Below are 26064 nucleotides of genomic sequence, written 5' to 3'. Positions count from 1 at the left end.
ACACAGAATAGATTAGACTACTGGTCCTTCAGCATGGAATAAGCTGGGAAATGGGCTGTGGGTTGGGGTAGCATACGAATTTTGTGGACTGTAGTGACAACAGTTTCTCAGGCATATAGCAGCAATGACACAGTTGAGAAAGCGTCACATCTGTGACTATGGTCTGTTCTGCTGATCAGTTAGCATTCAGGTAAGAGAAAGAAGGGATACCTTCTCCTCCAGCTTCCTGGTAATCTCATAAATACATGTGGATTTGATTAATTTTCATAACTGGTAGCACACAAACAGATGTTTTTGAGAAAGTCAGAAGGGACATTTGGTTAACTCCGGGATGACAAAGGGCAAAAATGAGGACTCTGTTCAGAATCAGAAAGAATCACAAATATCTGAACCAAATAATCTGCTCCAAGATACCAGTCTCCAAAAAGCAAGAACAAAGCGCTGTTGGCAATGTCATGGTAAACCATGACAAGACTGCACAAAAGAGGGTATTGGCTTCCAGTTCAGGTAGATGATGTGACTGATTGTTACCACAGGAATGAAATTGGTACAAAGAAACAAACACAGAGAAGTCTTCACTGGGAACAAAAAAACACACAAATGACAGTTTATGACCTCTACCTTCACCATCTAGGTAACATCCACCAAATTGTCCCTATTACTCAAGTCCTTTTGTGTTGCGCTTTCTCAGTGTGCCTGTTTCATCTGAATCACTGGCTTTTTGCTTTTTCAGTGCTGCATTTTCATTTTCTGACTCCACAGACAAGTCCTCTTGGGTTGACTCTTCTGCTTCACTGCAGCTCTCAGAGTGGAATCCAGCGTTCTCTGCTATGACAGCAGGATCGTCATCCTCGTAACAACAGCAGCACTCCTCAGTGCTTTGGCTGTGATGAAGGACCCTCTCCTCTTCACTGATGCCAGTTACCTCGTCCTTTTTCTGCATTAAGTCATGACCACCCCTTCCTATGGTGAGATCAGATAGCAGGGTTTCATTGCACAGATGCTCCTCATCTTCCATGTCCTCCATTCTTTCTGCCAGCTTTTCTGCAGAGGGCTGGCTTAGGTCAGGGTAATCTACAGGGAGTGTGTCCTGTTTGCGCTTGAAGCAATCGGAATTATCATACACAGGAGGGTTTTCAGCCCTCTCTGATTTACTGACACCTACACAATGAATTTAAGCTTCCTGACAACAGTGTGTTTTCTCCTCTGGATTTTGTGGATGCCGGGGACCTGGGGACTGTATGCCAAAAGCAACTTCTTTACTACTATAGCAGAGCTTGATGCTAGGAACATGGCATAAATGATGCCAGTATAACTAGGCTTATTTGTACAGTGCCCATCAGAGATATGCTTGTTTCTCAGACAATAATCTTCCTTGCTTTTTGCCTTCTTGATTTATATCTGCCTGGATCTGGAGGGTGAGAGCCCCTTTTAGCATTTATGCAAGCAGCCACCATATAAGAAAAACACACGACAGGTTTATTACACACAGGTTTATCACTAAGCAATGCAACTATTACACGCTTACTGTCATCCTGCTATGTAACAGCGCGTGTTTTTCCCTGTGTGCTCTTTCCCACCCTGTGCGCTTGTCACCAGTCAGAGGACACGGCTGCAAAGACATTCATGGACGCTTAGCAAAGAAAGTGCAGAACCGAAGCCATTAAGATACAGCTCTCTCCTAGTACTGAAGAAAGAGCTCCTCCTGAAGGCAAAAACTGGGACCTGTGGCTCTTTAAGTTATTTGAACTTGTCATGTGTTTGCACTGCACATAAGAAGATAACACTTTTTTATTATACTTGCACTATGTTGAGCCCTAATTCCAGAAAAAGGAATACAGAATCCAAGGAGTGCAGTTACAGAGAAGCAAGCAAAAGTGCAAACAGGCTCCATTTACACATGTGGAGGAACTCCAGTGTGCAGGCAAGGCAGTAGTATGTGCTGGGGAATGACGGTAGGGTGATTTCTTGCTGGAGAAGTGGCACACTGTTTAGCATCGCTTAGGGTGAGGAACAGATTTCTGTATTCATTGATAGACTATGATGGTCACTGCTTATGTTGTCTTAGACTGGTAAGAACTCTGCCCATACCATTTGTTTCTCTCCTAAACAGCTTGATTTATGTGCGGAGTTCTTCCTCGTGGCAGTTTCACCCATTTATTTCTATTTCGGGCCTAATCCAAAGCCTGCTGGTGATAACTGAAAGTTCCTTTCTAACTTCCCCTATGTCTCCATAATGCCACACTTGCGTGTCTCTACAAGAGTCCTAATGCCTTCTTGTCTGTCTTTGCCTAAAAGTGGGCTTATCTGGATCTCAAAAATTGGGCAGTATTGGCATGAATACTTCAGAAAGTGGATTTGGAAGGGAGCCCAAATTTTGCTCTTATGCACGTCGCATGAAGCTTTGTCGACACTCAAAGAGGGGTCTAAAACACCTATCGGTGAAGAAGTTGACCTTTTCTATTAAATGTGCCATCAAATTCTGTGATGTCATTACTGAAACTAAACAGGGCATTTAGAAAAACAAAACATTTAGCTGCTAATAGTTGCCCATGTTTTAAGGGACAATACTGGATAACTGACCCTGCACAAGAATTAGCAAATAACACAGGGAGTTTCCCTAAGAAACAAGGTCTATAAGAAACAAACCTCTTAGAGTGGGTTACCATAAAACATGTATGAGAAAAGACAAATATTGGAGCTTTGTTAATTTCGTTACTACCTTAAAAGCGTAAAATTCTTTTCTTGTGATTGAAACTAACAGTTTATTTCAAATAAAAAAATCTTACACTCAGTGACAGGAAAGTAAGGTCATCTGGAGATTATATACAAAGTATAAAGGGGGCACACATACATGCCCAGTATGGCAGGATTCTCAATATTAGGAGATCATGTCAAAGGCCTTACAGAAGTCCAGATAGATGACATCTGTAGCTCTTCCCTTGTCCACTGATGTAGTCACTCCATCATAGAAGGCCACTAGGTTGGTCAGGCAAGACTTACCCTTGGTGAACCCAAGTTATTGGGGAACCTTTCTCACACCTTCTTTGTGATAACAAAGTGACAAAGATGAACTCTTATAAAAACTGGAAAGACTTCTGCTTTCTTAATTCCACCTGCTGATGCCCTAGGGATTCCTTCTGCAAGACCTCATCTCAGCTGAAGATCGTTGTCAGATCAAACTTTTCCTTGAAATCTAAAAGCTAGTGGAGTTAAACAAAAGCAGCCATGCACAACAAAACCTAAGAGACAATCTTCAGGACCCCAGATTACTTCCAAATTAAAGAATAACACTAAACACCTAGCTCAAGTTTCCAGCTCAGGCTTATGTCCCCCCTGATTAATCTGTGGACTTTACCTACCTACCAAAACACAAGCTGGAGGGGGAAGCCTGCCATTCTATGCAGCAAATTATCTCTGAAAATTGAGACTGATTTTCCATATCAGGATGCCCTGACCCATACAAAAGCTTGCTCGTCCATTCCCAGGGATGGCAAATGAACAAACTGAAATCCCTCTGAAAAAGAAAAGCTCTTAGACAGTACTGGCAAGGGAAGGAACAGTCAGGGAAAGAGCTATTGTTTGGGAACTTAATGATGGGCAAGAGAAGTAAGATACAGTAAATATATGGGCAATGCTGTTAGATGTTTAGTTTTTCAAAAACAGGATCATTATCTTAAATGGATGAGATTGTTTTTCCAACAGGTCTTTAAATGTTTTTGAAGATACTTTATGAAACATGAAAGTTTTAGTATAAATCAGGCAGAGTGCCAGACCTAAGTGGTTTCCTGCAAACAAGCCTAAGCAAAAAAACTATTATACTGACGCAAACATGCCTCTACATCACCTGCCATTAATTATTATTTAACCTTCACTTTTTTAAAGAAATATAAGGAGACTCATACATATCATGGGTGAGCTTCAGCTAAGCCACATGGCAGCTCTTAGCTCATTACAAGTGTGAGGTAAGAAAAAACTTACACAATTAACTGCTTTGTTTTTGTTAGGAGCACATGCAGGGGACTTTACCTGAGTAATTCAATATTTCCAGCCCTGACTTATAATGCATGTCACAAGGAAAGGATACTGAGTTTCAGCTAATTAGTCAATTAGCTTACACTGGGTTTGATTTCCTCTGTTTCTTTTTTACAACCAGCTCTGGGTAAAAAAACTCAGCTCCAGCAAGAGTTAGCATTTGGCCCATGCGACAAGAGTCAGAATATACCAACACTGACAGGAAAACCCTGAGATAGTTTTGTGTTTATATAATGGTGTTTGGGTGAGAAAATTAAACTGCTAAGCACTCATTTAAACCAAGCAAATCTACTGGTAGAAAGTTTATGTAATAGTGGCTGCTGCTAGAACTGGTCGAAGCTGTTATCATAAAAAAGTTTCCTGTATGTACTTTTTCCCTGTTTTGTAAAGTGTTTTCTCACTTTGTTGTAGTGATAGGCACTGAAGAGGAGAAAAGAGGTTTTGAACTGTGTATTTTGAACATAATTTTGGCAAACATTGGGTGAAAACAAACAAAAAACACAAGCAACTGTATATATATATGTTGTTGTTTAACCCCAGTCAGCGACTAAGCACCACACAGCTGCTCACTCACCCTCCCCCCTCCAGTGGGGAAAAAAGTAAAACCCGTGGGTTGAGATAAAGGCAGTTTAATAGGATAGCAGAGGAAGAGAAAATAATAATAATGATAAAAGTATATACAAAACAAGTGATGCACAATGCAATTGCTCACCACCCACTGACTGATGCCCGGCCAATTCCCGAGCAGTGATTGCTGTTCCCCAGCCAACTCCCCCCAGTTTATATACTGAGCATGACGTCATATGGTATGGAATAGCCCTTTGGGCAGTTTGCATCAGCTGTCCTGGCTGTGCCGCCTCCCAGCTTCCTGTGCACCTGGTAGAGTATGGTAAGCTAAAAAGTCCTCGACTAGTATAAAAACTACTTAACACACTGATGTTTTAGTTGTTGCTATCAACATTATTCTCATACCAAATCCAAAACACAGCACTATACCAGTGTCGTGGTTTAGCCCCAGCCAGCAACTAAGCGCCACGCAGCCGGTCGCTCATGTCCTGACCGTGGCGGAGGCCAGCATCGAAAAGATCTACCCCAAGGCTGGATAGTTATGAGTGGCAGGGTGTGTGGGATAGTATGGGCAAGTACCTAGGGCAGAATGGCACCTTTGCTACCTTCTTCTATGATGTTTCCGCCTTCATTACAACAACTTTTCAGTATCTTGAACACCTTGACCTTAGAGGTGCCGATACTACTAGGAAGACAATTAACTCTGTCCCAGCTGAAATCAGGACAGTATAAAATGACATTTTATGAAATGCAAATTTGTGAATTTCCCTCTTGGTAACAATATCCAGAGCTTGCACATTTTGGGAGCACCACTGAGACCCAATTTGCAAAGGTTCCTTAGTACCTGCAGCTAGAAAAGATTCCTAGCTTACACCTGCACACTTGAACCCCGTGTCACAGCAGGACTCTTATGGCCTCACTGCCTAAGCAAGTGTGAACACTGATAAATGCTGTGATGCCAGAGGCTTGTTAACCCCATGCTGAACCCAAGGAAGGGTAGTAACACTCATGGGAGTACAAGAATTACAGAAGTGGTTTTGGAAAAGAGCCAGGGTCTAAGTTGAACTTAAGCTGAGGTTTATGTATTTTGCTAGTTTGAACTACTACTAAAAAAACAAGCCCAAGGAAGTGGTCAAGCTGAGAAGCCAGCTCAGAATACAGATATTCTTGTGAGGAAAAACAATTTTCTGCAGTGCTCTCAAGTCCTGATTCTCACCCCAGTAGATCACCAATATTACCAGGTCAAAGTAAGCCAGTCACTTTGTCTAGCAGCCTCCATCATGTTACCTTCAAGTATGACTGAAATCAGATCATTTGTAGATGAGTTAAGAACTCCCGCAGATGAAACATACAGAGCTATCTGTTTCCAACTGGCATGCCTCAAAGAAAAGAAAAATAAATCACCTGGAACCAGGAGGAATTATTTTGTATTTGTGAGGGGTTTGGTCATTCAGTACTTCTGTAAGTATAGTTTTATACTAGTGAGGAATTTCATAGCTGCAGTTAGATAATGAAGAAAAGATTTTCTCCTTTTGCTTTTTAGTAAGGTGCATCTGTAAGAGTTCATTCCTTCAAAATTAAGCGTGTGTAAAAATTTTGAAAGCCAGAGTTATGCAAGCAAGAATAGACGTACAAGAAACCACATAGAGCACTAGAAAACTCCAAGAGTCGTAGTTAATTCAGGGAGGAAAATAACTGTGGCAGAAGCCTTAGAAGGGAAAATAATGCTAGTACTGAATTCTCAGGCTCCAAAGACATTTAAATCCCTGCTGTGTAACCAAATCTATGTAGGTATGCTTTTCTTCCTGCAGATATCTCTGAAATCAGTGGGGTTTTAAGCAAGCTCCAAGGTCAGCCAAACAAGAAATGGAGGCTCTGAGCAGTAAACTCTTTGGACTTTTCTAATGAGTCACAAAAGTCATCAACAATACTGAGTCATGAAGTTTGCAGCAGGGTGGGTCAGTTAGACTAGCATATCTAATTTCAGCAGAGATTTTGTGAGGGGTGAGCTATCTAATGCGTCTGTCTCATTTAATAAGTATTTTCACCCCTATCTCTCCTCACACTTTGCTGTGGCTACAGCTAAGCTATTTAACAGGTACAGTGTAAGCATGTTCAGTATGTGTGTTTACATATGGATACAAATGCAGATATGCAATGCAACAGTTTCTTGCTGAGTGAGAAGAATAATTATGAAAGCTACTCATCTAGTAGGTCTTTTCTGTAAGGCCATGTCTTTCCAGTTTCTTTTCTGCCTCTATCAGGGACAGGAGGAATATTTGAGGTCCAAAATAGCTCTTTTTTTAAATGCTTCAATTGATTCTCATTAATCTCTGCCTTCAGTTTGGGAGCTGAGTAAGCTTCTTCTTTCATCTTAAAATTAAATTTGCTTGATAGATTATTATTATTATTATTAGGTAGGGAAAACCCACCTGTCATTTGATGCGGTGGCTTCTGTTCCTTCAGACGTCATTCGTGGATCATTTGCTGCCCTGATCACTGTCATCGCTTTAAGCAATATTTTAAATCATTACAGAAAAATCATCATCTGGTGATTTCCAAATTATTTTTCATTTATAAAATTCTCTTAACATCCTGACTTTTGAAACATAAATCTAGAGCTATTTGGAGTGCTTTAAATAAAATACTTAGTGAAATATAAAATCAATAGATAGCATAAAATACCAACATAACTGACTGCAAAAACCGTGTGTAAATTATATGGGAGCCAAACAAGTGCAGAGTGGTAACCTGGCACCAGCTCAAAATTTTCAAAATGAAGTTGGAGGGAATGGCAATCTACAGGCACTGCTCCAATTTGATCTTGCACATTGAAGTGTACACCTCAGTAACCTGGCACAGGCTGAGGACTTTCCTTTTCAGCTTTTAAAATCTATTTCAATGAAACTTATCTGTTTAAAACAAGAATAAAAACATCTGAAGACTCTCTCTCTTCTGCACCTCAGCTAAAAAAATAGAAGTGTATACAAAGACAGAGCTGAGGGGTAGATGAGAAGAGAGGTTGTTCTTCCTGCAGTGACTGCATCAAATAGGGGAACAAAATACCAAAGTACACCTAATTCTATCAGCTCTCACTCTGCATGAACACTGCCCTGGAGCCATGAAAAAAATACAACAGAGCAGTGGCAAGATCTGCTCTCAGCCCATCATTGATAATACCCGAATGCCACTGCAATGCCTTCCCCTGATCAGGTCTCACTGAAACATGACAAAACCTGAATAAAACAGGGCTGCTTTGGCTGTTAGGAAATTTTTGCATGTGGACATGTTATTACAGATCCGTGCTGAAGCAATATGCCACTTTAAGCACAGGATAAAGGGAAGCAAAGCCTACTAAAGGCAAAAGACTTACAGTGTTCATTGTTGGGTTAATAAAAGCACGAGCTATCTTCTATCAATTTATAGATAGATTTATATACCAATTCATAGGCTGCCTGGTGTGCCTCTTACTGAAAAGACAGACAAGGTTTGTCAAAAAGGTCTTGTACCTATTTGAACTGACTCTGTAAGTTTTGCTTTGTTCCATAGCACTAGGTAGTCAGTGATCACCAAATGAATATTTACTCTGTGAAATTTATTGCAGTCTGAAACCTCAATCATGAACAGACAAACAGATGTGCATCTCTGTTGACATTTTTAACAGGTAGTTGTTCTCTTGTTTTTAAATGAAATTACTCACATGCTTAAGGCTAAGTATATGTGTGTATGTTTGCAGAGCCTGGGCCAGGCCTGATATCTAAAGGAGAATCTACTGATAAAGAACAAAATCTGTGTCCTCTAAATGGCAGCTATTCACCAATTCCTTAGCTAAGTCTCACGTTGTCCTACTTTACCAGTATTATCAAAATGTTTATCTTTAGTGCTATGCGTTCTGGCTCCTTTCTCCCTCTTCTAAAATCTATAATATGATTAAAGTGAAGCAAGGTTTGTAAGGAGAGGTAATATCTTTTATTAGAGCAACTGATACATATCTCCTTAGACCATCAGGGCTACAACAACACAACCACTATAATTTAATTAGTCATTTTAACAGAATTGGAATAATGGCAGTGACCTCAGCCAAAGCATATTGTGTATACTTTTTTCCTACAGAGATCTGGCAATACCCCATAATCCTGCACTAACATGTCCGTCTTTATTCAATTCCATGTCTCTTGAATAATAAGTCCGTCAAAAAACCCCTTGTTTTTTTCTTTGCATGATAAAGTGGGTACTGCCATAAAGCAAACAAATTTTAATCTGCAGTGTAACTGGCAGAAGGTGTTCAACAGACCAAATGATACTGTAGAGATTAGCCATTGGTTTGTTTTGGGTTTTTTTGTTGTTGGGGTTGGTTGGTTGGTTGAAGGTTTTGGTGGTTTTGTTGTTTTGTTTGGGGCTTTTGGGGGTGGGGGTGGGGGGGGAAGCAGGGTTAAACATGTTTTCACACTGGTTTTAGGTATTCAGAAATATGTCCCTTCCGTGACTTCCAAAGCATTTTGCCCTGGAACTGCAGCCTGTCATATCTGAGGATGGTCAGATTCTGCAATGAACTAAGAAGTCATGCTACACTTGCCTGGGATTGTGCTGAAAGAAGCTGTATTTACTAATTATGTATACATAACTGTGTAATCAGGAGGTAAAACTTGAAACACCACCTAATAGATACGAAGCCAGCAGCTGAGGAAGGGCAGTTCCTGCACTCTCGGATATGATTTAATGAATCTTGCAGGGGCTTTGACAGAAATGTAATTTGCCAAACCCAGCACATTTTTCACTGCCAATTAATTAAACAGCATTACTGAGAAGAAGTGTCCAGTAAATTAAAGAGCTGCAACCTAGAACTTTACATTATCTAATTGTACCACAAACTCAGCTACTGAAATAGATTTGCCTGGTTATCAAAAAGGCGATGAGAAAAGCAGATTTTGAAAATGTTGTTCCCCACACTATTCCTTAAGGTTGACTTATATTTCTGTCTCATTGTAGCTCTTCATTCTCCTGTGACCTACACAATTACCCATTTACAACAGTGAGACGTGGTTCCCAGCTCCAGCTATCAATGACACCAAGTTTTAGTGTGCTCTGCACTGTGTGTTGCCTGAATCAGTCTTTAAAAGGTTATCCTCCTCTCTTAAAATTCAGAACAACAGAAAACTCTTTATCCATTCCTGCTTACTGTTCATAGCTTCACAAGTGTGATTTCAAAGCCTGGCTACAAACAGCCATGGAAGATGAACCAAAACAATGTTCTCGGATGGAGAAAAGTGCATTATGCAAACCAGAAAAGTTGACTCTTCAGCCAAAGGGTTGCAAAAGGAACGCATCATTTGAACTCTTTCCACCTAAACCATCTCACGTGCTCTTGGCACACAAGCCAGTGTTCTGTGGTTTTAAGCATGCAGAAAGAAAGTTTCCAGTCTTTTCCCATCCATGAAGCTTCACAAGCACTATTTTGGGCAACAAACAGGAATGATATTCCACTTCATAAAACAGTGTTGAGAATGTGTTTGTCAACATGACCCATGAAAAACTCAGAAAGGATTATAACTGCATCTTACCTGTTTTTGTGGGAAAGAGACAAGAGAAGGGCCCCTCAACAAATTATCCCCTTCTAATGACTTCTAAAAGTCCTTTATTTTGCTGTTAATATCCAGCCTTGCCCTATATATCACTCAGGAGAGAGAATAACATAAATTTTGACTTTTCATGAATTAAAACTAAATTTTGAAAGCTGTTCTTTTTTAAAAATATTTTTCTCAAAAAAAAAATGCTTAATCTTTTAAGCTTCTGAATTCAACTAATTTTAGAATAAGATAGCTATGTAATTTTTATCATCTTATAGGCCCATCTAATCCCTTGTTCTGAAACAAACTGAGTGCCAAACCACTGAAATAAGCCATAAGAATTTTTCATCTATTAACCAGAAAAAAAGAAATTTTAACACAAAGCTTTTCTCTGAGGAGTGAGAGAGGCTAACAGGCTGAAGCAGACCTCTGCACTCCTGAGATTTTCTCATTGCTGTAAACCCTATGAATATTGTTGACAGCCTACATCCCCATTATGCAGAAATTATTATTGTGTATAAGATCATGGTTGTTCTTAACAATCAGGCTGGGTTCACAGTGAACAACAGATTTTAGGTCATTCATGTTTAAGTCTTCATGAAATTCATACAGTTTCCCAACAGCAAAAATTGTACACTTTGTACTTGCTTCTCCCTTCTTCAGATTCTTTTTCTTGAAGTAAGTAATTTGGTATAATGTGCTTTAAATGAAGGATTCAAAGCAATTTATAATCTATACCTAGGCAATTTTGCTTAAAGCACAGTGATAAAAGCTGTGTCATTTGTTAATAAGAAGGTTTTATTAATGAAAGTAACAACTGTTGTCACTGGTATCTCTGGAATATCTTCTCTTAATGAGTTGATTCCAGGTGTCTTGCTTTCTGGAGTAGTTTAAATAGCATAAGTAAACATACACTCCACAGTGTTAATATTTAGGCAGCTGCGTGAATGACTATTTGAATAAATCATTATATTTTTGTGGCAGTTGAGCCTTGATCTAGGTCCCAGCTGAATTGCAGCTTTTTAATATGATAATGTTTCACATACATGGTAAAAATTGCAGTACATTGCTATTTATTTCTGAACTAACCCCACAGTTCTTTTATTGCAGCAGGCATTTTGCCTCTGAAAAATCACACAACTGAGCTTCAGCATAGGGCAAAAATTGGAAAGATGTGCCTTTTAGCACCAGTCGACAACAAGCATTGTATGGACAGACCTGAAGCAGAGAAACTGCCACAGTCTTTAGTATGTAATGATGCTGCATGTCAGCATATGTATGGGAGACACTTTGTTCAGAGAGCTCTGCAAAACAAGAACCTAATGCAGCCTCAGGAAGGGAAAGGGCTGAAGAACTGCTTTAGGCAAACAACGTGCTAACGACGTATGATTGTTTTCAAATACAAACCCTTTTTTCAGGCAAGGTTGCTTCATGTTGAAGACAATACCTGTTAGATTTTAGGTATGTCTTGACAATGAAAATATTATTTGAAGTACAGTTATTCCTATTGTAATTTGCAGGACATACATTATCAGAAAATCAAGACCATAATTTTTTTTTAACGTTAAGTTTCACGAAATGCACACGTTAATCTATCCCAACTCTGCACCTTCAGCAGTCCTTCCTATATGGGAACCCTTGAGGTGAATTAAGCACACTCATGAAGGTTCAGATATTCTTCCCTCTGGAACCCACAACAAATGCCTATGTTAAGAACCAATCTCCCACTACATCACTGTATCTCTGTCCTAAACATCAGGGCTGGATACACAAACAGGTCTGCATGTGCAGCACTAACACTGTTCTTCAGTTTCCAGTCATGCTCACCTTCCCCATTCTCCCTTCAGTTGTTCTGGTTTTAGAGATTTTAGCTATTTTCTGTGTTATCTGTTACCTCTATTATATATTGTTTCTGCATAAATTCTGGAATGCCTAGACCAAGAATAACCATGCTTTCTGGTGCAGTGAGCTTTCTCCTAAAAACTGCATGCTCAAGTGCCACAAGACACAGATGACAAAGCTCTCTTGGGTACAGGGACAGGCAGCTACAGGAATAATGCAAAGGAGGAAAATTCCGACTGCTTTTCCAAGGTATCTCCACTTGTCTCTGAAGTGGGACAGGTTGGGCAGCTAAAACCAAAGAATGATCTCAAACCTGCTGGTGTCGCAGTGGATTATGAAGTTAAAGTGTACCAAACAACCGAACATCCATAAGCAGCTTGAAGCACCAAAATTACCACTTGTGGACCACAGGTTACATAGAACAACATTATTCATGCACAGCCCTCAGTCACAAAATAAGACTATTTCTTCACTATCTTTCTACTTTAATTACCCGACTAATTTGCTACTATTGAGTTCCTGGAGCTCTGTAATTCAATGTACAACAAAGTAACAGTACCTTTTCAAAAGTCAGTAACATACTTGCAAGCAAAATAACAACTATTCTAAAACTGGCGTTTTAACCAACTGATTTTGCATTATTGTACATACAGCCAACTAGATTCACCTAAATGAGTAAACACTAGTCATTGCAACAAGTACTTGGTCATTCCAAATATAGCAAAGATCAGCTTGTTTATCAAGATGATGAAAAATTAATAATGGCTTTTTCAAGTGTGCTGGTAAGAGAGTAGTGCAGATATATATTTAAAGATGCATGACCAGGAAGAACAAGAATTATTTCTTAAAAAAATGAGGAAAAATTTTTGCTTAAAATAGGCAATTTTCTACATCTTTAGAAATGAGCACTCAATTGTTACTTTCCTTCAGTAGTAAATGAGGACAGTATTTCCACACTGCAATCCAAAAACTCACTCAAGACAAATGGTTTAAACTCAGTATTAAGATCATTCACATTAAATTTGCACTAATTATAAAGAAAGCCTAATATTCAGGTATCTTAAAACCCAAAAAAAATGTTAAAATACTGTCTACTTGGATTGCCTCCTGTGAACTACTGACTTCCTTGCTTGCTTTCTAAATAACCATCTACATTAACACAGATGTTCTTGTTACCTTCTTGTGTTGCTGCTGAATTGGCAAGATCAAAGAGCATTGGATAAATAAACAATATTCCTAATGTCTTTAGTAATTAAGCACTGCAATTACTGCAAAAAGTATACCATCCCCTTTTAGTTCACCTTCCAGGCAAAAGCTAGATTAGAAATTATAGCCCTTGCTGCTTTCTTTTAGGTGGCTTTTTAAACACTTTAATCGTTGTGAAAACTAATTGAAAAATGAAGCCGGGGGGGGGGGGGGGGGGGGGGGGAAGCTGTTTGGTTTTTTGGGGTTTGTTTTTTTTTTTTTTAAATCCTGAATTACCTAATCTGAATTGTTTGGAGGCCAAGATTTGTTTGTTTGAATGAAGTTTCTGTCATTAAAAATCAAGTTCAAATTGCACTGATGTTTTAATGCACTAGGTGGCATAATGATATTCACATTAGAGCAAATTAAATGCTTCACCACCACCCAGGTACTAAGTTGGACAATAGAAGCCACCCTTTCTGCCAGATAAGAAGTCCTATCGTAATTTCTGTAATGATAGGAATGCTAATATTGTTAACCCTCCTTTTTGTTCTTTGCAAGAGTACTTCAAATTTTGAAAGAAATAAACCATTCATATTTAGAGAAGACAATACAAAACACTGGAGCGCTCTTCACATCAAAATACTGGTTATCTGATCCATGCACTTTCTATTGATTCCTTATGGTCAGAGTATCTTGTTGCTTCTAAATAGGTGTACAAGAAGGGTGGAAAGAGAGTACAAATAGTAGTAAAACTCTCTTGTTTACCATCCTTCCTTAGCTCTATAAACTGGCAAACCTGGGCTGTCACCAGCTGACAGATTATTTATAGATGACATAGCATTCTACTGGCCTGTGTTGTTTAACCTCCATTAGCACTTGGAGGGGCAGCCTGGGCTGCAGTGATCACGCATTGGTGGAGTTCACACTCCTGAGGGATATGGGAAAAGCAAGGAGTACAGTCAGGACCCAAAATTTTAGAAAAGCTAACTTCCAGCTCTTCAAGGAGTTAGGCAGAAGGACCCCCTGGGAAACGGTCCTCAGGGACAGGGGAACGGAACAGAGCTGGCAGATCTTTAAGGACACCTTCCATAGAGCACAAGAGCTCTCAGTCCCCAAGTGTAAGAACTCAGGCAAGGATGGGAAGAGACCAGCATGGCTGAGTTGAGACCTGCTGGTCAAACTAAAGAGTAAGAGGGAACTGCACAGGCAGTGGAAGCAGGGACAGGTGTCCTGGGAAGAGTACAGGGAAGCTACCCAGTTGTGTAGGGAGGGGGTCAGGAAAGGCCAAGGCACAGCTGGAGCTGAATTTGGCAAGGGATGTAAAGAATAACAAGAAGGGCTTCTACAGGTATGCCAACCAAAAAAGGAAGGTTAGAGAAAGTGTACCCCCAGATGAACAAGAATGATGACCTAGTATCAACAGACAAGGAGAAGGCTGAGGTACTCAACAACTTCTTTGCCTCAGTCTTCACCGGCAGCCTCTCTCCTCACCCTTCCCGAATCAATGGACTGCAAGATGGGGAGCAGGGGGGCAAAGCTCCTCCCAGCTGTAAGGGAAGATCAGGTTCAAGACCAGCTGAGGAACCTGAAGGTACACAAGTCTATGGGACCTGATGAGATGCATCCCAGAGTCCTGAGGGAGTTGGCTGATGTAGTTGCCAAGCCACTCTCCATGATATTTGAAAAGTCATGGCAGTCAGGTGAAGTCCCTGGTGACTGGAAGAAGGGGAATGTTGTGCCCATTTTTAAAAGGGGAAGAAAGGAGGACCCTGGGAACTACCGACCTGTCAGCCTCACCTCTGTGCCTGGGAAGATCATGGAATAAATCCTCCTAGAAGCTATGCTCAAGCACATGGAAGACATCAAAAATGGCTGCATCAAAAGAAGCGTGGCCAGCAGGTTGAGGGGGGTGGTTCTGCCCCTCTGCTCTGCTCTGGTGAGACCTCACCTGGAGTACTGCATCCAGCTCTGGAGTCCTCAGCACAAGAAGGACATGGACCTGTTGGAGTTGGTCCAGAAGAGGGCCACCAAAATGATCCAAGGGCTGGAGCACCTCTCCTACGAGGCCAGGCTGAGAGAGTTGGGGTTGTTCAGCCTGGAGAAGAGAAGGCTGCGAGGAGACCTTATTGTGGCCTTTCAGTACTTAAAGGGGGCCTATAGGAAGGATGGGGAGAATCTTTTTAGCAAGGCCTGTTGTGACAGGACAAGAAATAATGGATTTAAACTAAAGAAGGATAGATTTAGACTAGACATAAGAAAGAAATTTTTTACAATGAGGGTGGTGAAGCACTGGAACAGGTTGCCCAGAGAGGCAGTGGAGGCCCCATCCCTGGCAACATTCAAGGTCAGGTTGGATGGGGCTCTGAGCAACCTGATCTGGTTAAAGCTGTCCCTGCTCACTGCAGGGGGGTTGGGCTAGGTAACCTCTAAAGGTCCCTTCCAACCCAAAGCATTCTATGATACTATGATTCTATGACATTAACTTCCTTGCAGAGAAAATTTCTTTGTTTCTTTTGATATATGAAATATCCCATTCTCCCCCACCAAAAATCCAGGCATGTACTGGACCCACATAACATATGGATCCTCAGCACCACAATTTTAGGCAAAGAAGCTGGCAAAGTCATAACCAAATACTCCTGTCATAAACCTGTCTGTTCAGTCAGGTGAGTAGGATTAATGTCCAGCCCCTCATGTTGCAGTTTGGTTTTGCCAAGATGTGATTTAAGAATTGAAGGCCCAGGTAAAAAATGAACTACTGAAAGCAGTTGTAGGGATTTCAGTTAAAAATCCTTTAAACTCTACTCCAATCCTGATTGTGACAAAGTTTACCCTGAGCAATTTTACTTGTGACCAACATTAAAGTAGATCAAAGACATATGAGCTTGAGAGTTATCACTTTTTCTAGGACTCCTGTTTCATCAGCTTTGATATGGGCCACACTAAATGCATGTTGACACTGCCAGGAATTAGACCAGGTGAGTTGAATCAATCTTTTCCATTTCTAACTCTATTAATTCCACTATTATAGTGGACATAATGAAAGATCCTTTTAGACTGATTCTGGTGTCAGTCTGAACCAGCATTATGTAAAAAAAAAAATTTAAGTCATCTTCATTTACTGTAAGCTCAGAGACTTGCTTTTTGCTGCAGCTGTTCTGTCACAATTTGCTTGAATTCTGGGCAGTAAATTACAAGATACGTCAATGTAAAGTGGCAGTGAAATCATTTATCATTAACTTGAAGAGGCCATTATTCAGCTGTGGAAGATGACTGTTTTATGAAATACAAAGGATGAGATCATGATTTAGTGACCAGAAGTGCTCATTTTCCAAAATACAGCAGTATGTAGCGAGAGTGAGAAAGGAATGGAGCCTAAGCAGTTGATATAATTTTATCTGGATAATGTTTTGATGTTTGTCATCCCAGTTAAAATTGGCTTTTATGAGACTTGTTGCTCATTAGCAGACACATTTTTCTATTGGCTAGCTGCTATATGTGTCCCAGTTCCTTCTGTGCAATTGCAACTCTCACAGGTTACTGCAGTACCACAAGCAGGTGCCCTACCTGAGCATCAGGAAAGGATTTAAAGAGGTATAAATCTTTCTGTCTTTTAAGGGTTATTTGAAACATTAGAGTTTCTAAACAAACACTTCAGAGTCCAGAAATTATGATTTCCCTAGTTTTTTGGCATAGTCACTAACATATTTACCTGCTTTATGAAAATTATCCCCACCTAGAAAGCTTATTTGTGCAAGCAACTGAATAGGATAATGTTATTGCTGGGACTAATTTTGTAAAGACTGAAATGTGTTCAGCACAGAAAAAGAGAGCACAGTATGGAGCACAGTATCAAACACCACCAAGTTATCAACTCCTAGAATAGATTAAAGACAGGACTTCTCTGTTTTATGACATAGTCAGTAAAGAACACTGAAGTGCCTACCTTTTCCAGTTGGTGCATCCCTTCCTCTACACAGCAAATGGATGCCAACGTTCTCAGTGTCTGGGGGTAAAGGCACCTGAAACAATCCTGGCGACAGATCTTAAAGAGGGTAACTACACCTCCTTCCTGCAGGGGAAAAGCAAAAATCAGAAAAGCAACACTGAATGTTTCCCTACTATTTAACTGAGATTGGGATGGGGGGCAGATTCCTTCAGTAATTTATCCAAATTAGCCATCATCACAACACCAACAAAGAGGATGTTAAGCTCACACAGAGAACTCAAGCTGATTAATGCTTATACACTAAGTGATGGAAAAGTAATATAGCCTCAGTGGGAGGTGTACTTAAGCGATTGACTTTTACCAATTACAAGCATAATTTAAATGAAACTTGACATTCATACAAAAATTACAAAGAATTATCAATAGGCGGCAATTGGAGTGACATTTAAGTGACAGTTCAACCATATGCTATTAGTTTAAAACAGATTTTTCTTAGCACATATTTCCCATTCCTCGACATTTCTGAGCTCCATGCAATATTTACTTAATGCTAAAGTATGAAAGAGAAGGTCATATGGTTGAAGAGCTGCTAAAAATAATGTAGAAACAGGTGTCAAGTTCTATACATATGCAATCCATATCGTCATCCTCTAATACATAAAATTTGCATTCCTACACTTTTTTCTTTAAATATGGCAACAATAACAAAGATTTGAGCACATATACATCCTTACAGTAGCCATCCTTAATAATTTCCAACACAGCCTGTAAACATACAAGTGTTAGCAAAGTTCATGTAATAAATGGAAAGATATAAATAAAACCAGTCTATATATGTACTTCACATGATGGGGTTTTCTTGGATTGTTCCACATTTCAAAATGTTATGCCATCAGGTAGACTATATAATATAAGGTGCCTTATATTATATAAAAGCAGACATATAATGAAGAGGAAAGCATTTAAAATACTAGTGACAGATGAAAGATCTCAGACCAAAGTATTCAGATTACACTAGTAAATTAAAAATAGTTGAAAACATGCACCGAGTGTTAATATACACCCTTCTTTTTAAGCGTGTTTCAGTAGCCTCTATATAAAAATATTTTTCAGATTCACAGAAATAATCTTTCTCTCCTCAACCACTTGTGTTATTTGAAAGCTCAACAGGTTGTACTGACATAAAACCTCCAGACTACAATTCAGACCACACATTTTCAGAATTCTACGATTTCGTACTAGTTCTGCTGGAATAGAGAATACTAGAGCAAGCAAAGCTATCTGTTCAGTCTAACAAAAATATATACCGATTTATAAGAGAATTACACAAAATTAACACCTCAATATGTTTTCAAGATAGAAGTTTTATATTATGTCTTTGCACATGTATATGTAATTTCTGTAAGATCAGTGAAAACAGTAGGCTTACTGAGGTTTGCTAAGAGTAAAATTTATTTCTGAAATTGTAAGAAGTGCACATGTATCTGTATGAGTTATTTTATATCTAGTACTCCTATATATGGCCTACTGCAGAAAGACATTTCTGAGCCTTTAAATAAAAAAAAAAAAAGGCAGTACACTAACAAAGAAAGTTTCAGTCATATTTTTCTTCTACAAAGGGATATTGATATTTCACCCAAGCAGTAATTAAATTATCTATGAAAAATATAGAAAAAAGCTACTACAGCATTGTCCCCAAACCTAAGGTAACTGGGAATTTTTAAATTTTATTATCAGTTTGAAAGTCCCCACAGTTCAGTGGAATCAGAGATTATCTGATTCTCTGCTTTAGTCGTAATAAGCAGAAGTTTGTGGACAACCCTAGTAAAGCTCAAGTGACATTGGCACATTTGCTTCAAGCTTTCTATATGACAAATGAGAGCCCTGCTTTTGCCTCTGATGGACAGGAAAAGATTTATCACTGCATTTGTCAGCAGGAGATCTAAACTGTTTATTTTGTGCCCTGTGTGCCATTACCAAGCTGTAAAATATTGATCACCAGTAATGAACCTAGAAAGCTGTAAGTGAAATATGGAATAGATAGGAAATACTGAGCCTGATTCTATGGCTTGTCAAAAACACTCCCCTCACTGGGATCTCGGCATTCCCCGGAATTTATTCACCTTTTTTAAGATCTGTCCCCTGTATATTTTGCAGTGATGACAACACCATTCCACCTGACAGGGATACACTTAAATTGGTCAAATGGGTAAACAGTACCATTCAGACAAAGAAACATAACAGCATCAAGCTTTGCTTGCTTTGGAGGTTAACTTGCACCTTTCCAAAAGCTCCTGATACGTCTAAGCATGCTTCTATTTATCCTTTGCAGACTTTTGGTCAAAAATGGGAAATGCCAAAATAACACATGAAATGCTGCTCTTGCTGTAATTCAAGTTTCATTTGGGACAGGCTTCACATACTCTGTGAAGCAGTATCTGAAAAAGAGGAGAACTTGCTTTACTGCTTGATGACCTATTTCTCACCTCTATTGGATTAACAGGAATTCAATTTCCTGGAGACATCCCTGAGATGCTGTTCAGAAGGGCTAGCAATAGCTAATAAAAATCTCCTGAAATACAATCACAAAAAGTATGTGAAGGAGATAATGAGTATAAAAAGCCCCACTGTGTGTAGTGAGTTGAGTGGATAAAGAGGGGAGAGAAAAGGCAACCAACTCTAAGGTGTAACATTTTGCAGTTTCAGCCTGAAGTGACTCAAAGTGCAGTGAATTTTCATCAAGCCTTTCCTCATGATGGAGGACAACACTTATAATTAGCTTGAAAGATGATGTCTGAAGAAATCTTCCTAGTAAATACTTCCTAGAAAAGGAACTGATGTACAAAGAAGGTAAGGCCAAGATGTATTAGAAGCTTCTCAGAGCAAATGATCTGCTGTACATCCATATGGGATTCAAATGGTCAAGCGTTTTCCAAAGAAGGGTGTGATCAGCAGGTAAGGCTATCTTCATTATCATTTCTGCCTCTTTCTCTATTATTATTATAGCACCTAGTTCAATACAGTTGGTATTAGAATTTAATCATCATCAGTGAAATGGATTTATTAACTCTAGAACTGATTTCTACTGATTCTTCTGGTTGTTACAAAGTCAATTTAGAACTAGTCTACTTCAAGTAATGCTAATTTTTGACAAGTGCTCAAGTCCACTCAAAATTTATAATTTGTGGGTTTTAGTGTCTCTTTATGCTCTCGGAATATGAAGATAGGGTTTTAACAATGAAGACTAATTTATAGTTTTTAATATGAAAGTTCCCAGGATCAAAATCTAATAGATATAAACATAGAATCATAGACTAGTTTGGGTTGGAAGGCACCTTTAAAGGTCATCTACTCCACCCACCCTGCAGTAAGCAGGGATATCTTCAACCAGAGCAGGTTGCTCAGAGCCCCATCCAGCCTGACCTTGAATGTTTCCAGGGATTGGGCCTCTACAACCTCTCTGGGCAACCTGTTCCTGAGTTTCACCACCCCCATCGTAAAACATTTCTTCCCTATATCTAGCCTGAATCTACCCTCTTTCAGTTTAAAACCATGACCCCTTGTCCTATCACTACAGACCCTACTAAAAAGTCTTTCCCCATCTTTCTTATAAGACCCCTTCAAGTATTGAAAGACTTGGTCTCCCTGGAGCCTTCTCTTCTCCAGGCTGAACAACCCCAACTCTCTCAAGCCTTTCCTCACAGAGAGAGGTGTTCCATCCCTCTGACCACTTCTGTGGCCCTCCTCTGGACCTGCTCCAACAGGTCCATGGCCTTCCTGTACTGAGGACTCCAGAGCTGGAGGCAGTACCAGGTGAGGTCTCACCAGAGCAGAGCAGAGCAGAGGGGCAGAATCACCTCCCCCAGCCTGCTGGCCATGCTTCTTTTGATGCAGCCCAGCATATGGTTGGCTTTCTGGGCAGCAAGTGCACATTGACAGCTCATGTCCAGCTTTTCATCCACCAATACCCCCAAGTCCTTCTCCGCAGGGCTGCTCTCAATCCCTTCATCCCCCAGCCTGTCCTGATACTGAGCATTGCCCCAACCCAGGTGCAGGACCTTGCATTTGGCCTTGTTGAACCTCACAAGCTTCACATGGGCCTGCTTCTCAAGCTTGTCCAGGTCCCTCTGAATGGCATCCTGTCCCTCAGGCATGTCAGCCACACCACTCAGCTTGGACTCATCTGCAAATGTGCTGAGGGTGCACTCGATCCCACTGTCTATGTCATTGATGAAGATATTAAACAGCACTGGTCCCAGTACAGACCCCTGAGGGACACCACTCGTCACTGATCTCCATCCGGACACTGAGCCACTGACCACTATCCTCTGGATGTGACCATCCAGCCAATTCCTCATCCACAAAACAGTCCATCCATCAAATCCCTACATCCATAATGTTATTTTTAAAAAAGTCCATACAACCATAATGTAATAAAAAAGACTTTTGCGAATACATCCCCGCAATGCAACCCCAGGCAATGATACACCATGTTAGTCACATTGTTTGATGTATATATGTGCCATAAGACTTGACAGAGGAGTATTTTAGCAATGTGTGGTTCCAAGGGTAGGAAACTGATCCACAGACAGAAACCTGACTAAAAATTTTCTCTGGTAGTTGCAACAAATGCTCTAGTTGGCTCTTCCTTTCCTCGTTTTCTCTTTTTGCTTTTAAAATTATCTAAACCAGTAGAGTTTCCATTACACTGCCACCAGTGTAGTTGCTTGTAGATGAACGCTAGATATTAGAGTTTAAAACCCACAGCTCAACATTGGTTATCCTATTAGCTCAGAATTCAAAGATTTTTGTTATTATTATTATTTAGGCTTCCTTCCTTCATTTCTTATCTTGCCCTTGCTACTACTCATTTGTGTTAGAGATCGTAGTCTTTATACTTCTGACAGCTAGTGAGAACAACTAGCTGGCTGCCAGGGTGAGTCAGCAACATGACTCTATCACAGCAGATTACGAAGTTACATGCTGAAAAAAAAAAAAAAAAAAGGTGGAAGAATGCCTCCAGGTGGAATAAAATTACAGGTGACACTTCAACATGCAGGCATTTCAAAGCCTGTTTAAATTTTGATAAAAATATTGGCAGGGTAGTAGAGAGAGGGAGAGAGAAGACTGAAACACTTACCAAAAATGTTAAGTGAGAAACCAGTACCTATAATATTGTACCTTTACGATATTATCATGGTTCTTTGTTTGTATGTCCAAGATTTTGTTGTGCATTAGAGTTGTAATTTATAGCTTGGGACAGGGAAAAAATACCTAACAAGAGTGTTCCACAAGGTAACGCATTGTCATGGAGGGTAAGACTTCAAGTTTACATGAACAAATTTACTGAGTTTTGCTTTCACTGCAAACAAATATTCCACTTCTCTGGCTAGTTTTTAGAAAGATAAGGACAACTCAACTGAACTTCTGTATCTGTGGGAGATTATGAGATCTTTACAAAAATTGAATCCATTTTAACCCTCTTAATGAGTGGGCACAGTTGCAGGTTTTGTTTTTTTTTTCAAAATCACCCTGCACTTTCACTATTATAGCTAACTACTCAAGTGACTGAATTCAAAATTCTGGTCTGTTACAATTCCTCTGCCACCTTGCTCACTGATGCAGATAACTGAGGCACTACAGAGGGTGAAGAATGATGGTGAGCTGGGACAACTGTGTTTCAAAGTGCACAGAGGAAACTAACACACAGGACAGGCGGTGCAATCACTGCTGTAATTTGACAACCAAAGACCACTTAGGGTTCTTTGCATAAGGGGGATGCATTTCCTCACTTGTAAACCTGTGACACACCCAGGTTTTAAAAATAAATTAATTTAGTGATTTATGGAAGGTCAGACTTTACTTCTGCTAAATTAAACTGTTATGGAATTCACGCAATGATAAAAAGCACAAGACCAATTTTACTCAGTTTTTTTAGTTCTGCACTTCCTCAATACTCAACATTTTAACATTGGTTTTGGATACCACTGAGTGGAGCTCAAATATCAATTTAGAAAAAATTAAACCTCTCAGGCTGTTGCCAGGATCCACTACACATTTCTGAGTCTACCTCCTTTGCAGCCTTCAGAACAGTCCCTTTTATGGTGCAAACATCCATCTAAAGGCAGATCAGAAGTAAAAGGAATTAAATGCTGCTGTTTAACCTCATCTCTGAGCAGGACAAGGGATTGGCACACCACTCCACAAGCAGAAGCTTGGGAAAGGAGGTTTTCTTTCTATATACACTGTGGATGTGATTATCCTACCCTTGACATCACACAATGTCCTGCCTTTCTCACTTTTTTAAGATCCAAGCATCCTTAAAGGTGCAAACTCTGCAGGGATTGCCAGTATCATTGATCTTTGCAGAATGATTCATTTATACCAAAAGTTAACATCAACTACTCAGTGAATGAGAACACACACTGCCAGAATTAACTGTAATGATGTTCCTCTGCAAAAGGAAAATAATGGATGCAAAGTATTTTTAAAATTACATCTTTAATAATATCTCTAACCTCCTCTGTACACACAGTTGAAGAGTCTTGCCGCTTCTCTGTATACTTGTCAGCCATATGCATGACCAATTGTAAAGTTTCTCTCCACTTCTGTGGCTGATACTTAAAAAGTTCTGTCAGGAGAGACACTAAAAAAAATGCCCAGGGTGCCGAAGGGATTGGTAATACATCAGGTGGCACAAAGAAAACTGTAGCTGAATCAATGCCCAGAAGCCTATTGGAGCTTACCATCCTACTGCAGTTGCTTGCACGGGCATTAAGCTTTACTGAATTAAAGATTTTGGGCGTTGCACCTTTATTTCCCCTTTTTTAAAAAAAATCTAATAGGATGATTGTAAGAAAGAAAGGCTTGCAAAAAGCAGCAAAAGAAGAAAAAAATAGTTTCTCAGAGTAAATTTTGTTGTTCTTTAAACTAGATTGTCTCCTGAAATAGAGAATTTCATCTTGTACTGTACATTTCAAAACTTGCAACCACTACTGTGTTAAGTAAAATAACTCACTTGTATTACTAGTTTACTTTGGATTAATCCATAAATCTTCTTACCTTAGCTATGATACGGCACAGATGAGCACCTTCCTGGGTAAGGCTGAATAAACTACTAATCGCTGACTCAGTGATGTACACACTGTCTGACAATTCTATTTGTCTCAGCAGGTTCTGTGTGACATAAGATAATAAACATAATTTACTTCTAATGAAAAACATTAGTGTTATATTTAAAAATAAGACAGAGTAGAACGTTCAGATCATTTAATCCATATCATCTTAATTCTCACTCAGAGAAAGGAAAGTAAGAAAAACATGGCCAGGAGTAAAACTGGTAACACTTCAACTCATTTATCATTGCATTTTGAATAGATGTAACTAAGAACAGTGATGCTGAAAAATAAATATGAATAGAGTAAGAGAACAGGTATGTGTGTGAGAACATTCAATAAAGAACTCTTCAGCTATTTAGTAAATTATTATTGGTTTGGCCTGGAATTGAACTCAAATTTTCAGAAGGCAACTAATTGTCTTGGTGCTGAAGCTGTATCACAAGATAATACAAGTTTTCCTCCTTATTTAAGGAATATTGCTATACCCTTCCTAACACTACTTTCTAAGGCTCTAGGTTCATCACTATTCTCAGTATACACAGAAATTGTCATTGACCAATACAGGGAATTCTCATAGAGAAATACAGTTTATTTCTCCAATGTATGAAATATGTTGTAGTTATCTTGCTTTTGCATGTGTGCCATTGCAGCTTCACAGAGAAACACAGTTGTCAGAAGAATATGTTTATTTAGTTTTACTCTTTCTAAAATGTACAATCATTAGAGGAAGAACTAATGATATTTGCTAGGAGGAAAAAGGTAAGCTTTTTTTATATTTAATCCAACTTTGAAAGAAGTGAAGAGAAATATCCCACATTTTACACTGTTGTTGATACAAAATTCAATTATCTTCCCTTTAAGAGGCTGTGTTCTCCCACCTTTGGCATCTCCCCTTAGAAAAATGTTCCGTAAAAGACAAAATTTATCGGTTCATATTTTGATATGAAGCTATCCTGAATAAAATCCTGATACACTGATTAGAAAAGAAAGCTCTTGAGTATACAATTTAAGCTGAGAGTTCTGGCCTCTCACACAGACACTTAGTCTGCTCCAGAGCAGCAAACTACCCACAGACAATGTGGTTGTATGGCAGAGGTGGGCATGCAACCTGACAGAATGGCTCAGAAAACTGTTCTTAAAAATGTTTTTATTAATGACCTCTAAGTCTTCAGCCACACAAATACACACAAGATGGTGCAGGGCAATTTATTCCTCTCCCTTAAAAGTAAAAGGGACTGGGATTTCAGGTGCATCAGTAGGTGTCAAAGTGCCCAAAGACAGAACTATTAATGAAGAACTGCTCTTCTGATTAAAAAGAATAAGCATCAAAACAACGACAATCTACTCACTGAATTTGTAATATGCAAATTTATTTACACACTTCAACTCATATGTGGCATTTCATTTAGTTCTCATAAATCCCAACCAAAGCACATTAGCAAATAGCTTGTCAGTTTGACTGTAACTCTGCAAATAATATTCAGGAGATTCTTACTTCCTAGCAATAATCTTTTAAAAATATAAGGGATCTTTCGGAAAGAGCCACAATTTTTTTTTTTTTTCCTATCTTAATGCATCAAGATACATTAGAATTTAACCAATATCCTGCATTAATTTTGTTTTAGCACCATAGTAAGTACTATTTAACTATTTCCTCTTCACTAAACTTCTCATTTCCTCTTTTTCTGTAGGAACAACACAAAATTTCAGCATAACATCATCTCTAAAATATGGATAAATTAATTGAACATAATTACATTTGTTTTTTTTTTTTTATCTGAGGAAGATTAGAGGGTGC

The 26064-nt window shown here is 39.3% G+C and overlaps 2 protein-coding genes across 2 annotated transcripts in view; both read right to left on the bottom strand.

Annotated features, from left to right (window-relative positions):
- Positions 1–26064, bottom strand: part of INSC (INSC spindle orientation adaptor protein) — a 102309-nt gene that overhangs the window by 39359 nt on the left and 36886 nt on the right. The window contains exons 5-6 of the mRNA XM_075712824.1: positions 24211–24324; positions 17146–17271 (exon numbers count right to left, since the gene is read on the bottom strand). Coding sequence (XP_075568939.1) covers positions 17146–17271; positions 24211–24324 — 240 coding nt within the window. The remainder of the gene's footprint in view (positions 1–17145; positions 17272–24210; positions 24325–26064) is intronic.
- Positions 659–1998, bottom strand: LOC142593703 (protein RIC-3-like). The gene is made up of 3 exons (XM_075712170.1): positions 1899–1998; positions 958–1161; positions 659–906 (listed from the first exon to the last, which is right to left on the bottom strand). Exons 1-3 carry the CDS (start codon positions 1996–1998, stop codon positions 659–661), a joined length of 552 nt encoding a protein of 183 aa, XP_075568285.1.

This window comes from Pelecanus crispus, chromosome 6, assembly GCF_030463565.1.
Source record: "Pelecanus crispus isolate bPelCri1 chromosome 6, bPelCri1.pri, whole genome shotgun sequence".
Classification (NCBI taxonomy): Eukaryota; Metazoa; Chordata; class Aves; order Pelecaniformes; family Pelecanidae; genus Pelecanus; species Pelecanus crispus.
This window is presented reverse-complemented; position numbering and strand designations above follow the sequence as displayed.

Coding starts and splice junctions, on each gene's coding strand:
- LOC142593703 (XM_075712170.1), bottom strand. CDS start 1,998: ATGCTAAACAGTGTGCCACTTCTCCAGCAAGAAATCACCCTACCGTCA. Junction 1,162..1,898: donor ACTGGAGTTCCTCCACATGT/GTAAATGGAGCC, acceptor TTCATTGTGTAG/GTGTCAGTAAATCAGAGAGG. Junction 907..957: donor TGATCTCACCATAGGAAGGG/GTGGTCATGACT, acceptor GCATCAGTGAAG/AGGAGAGGGTCCTTCATCAC.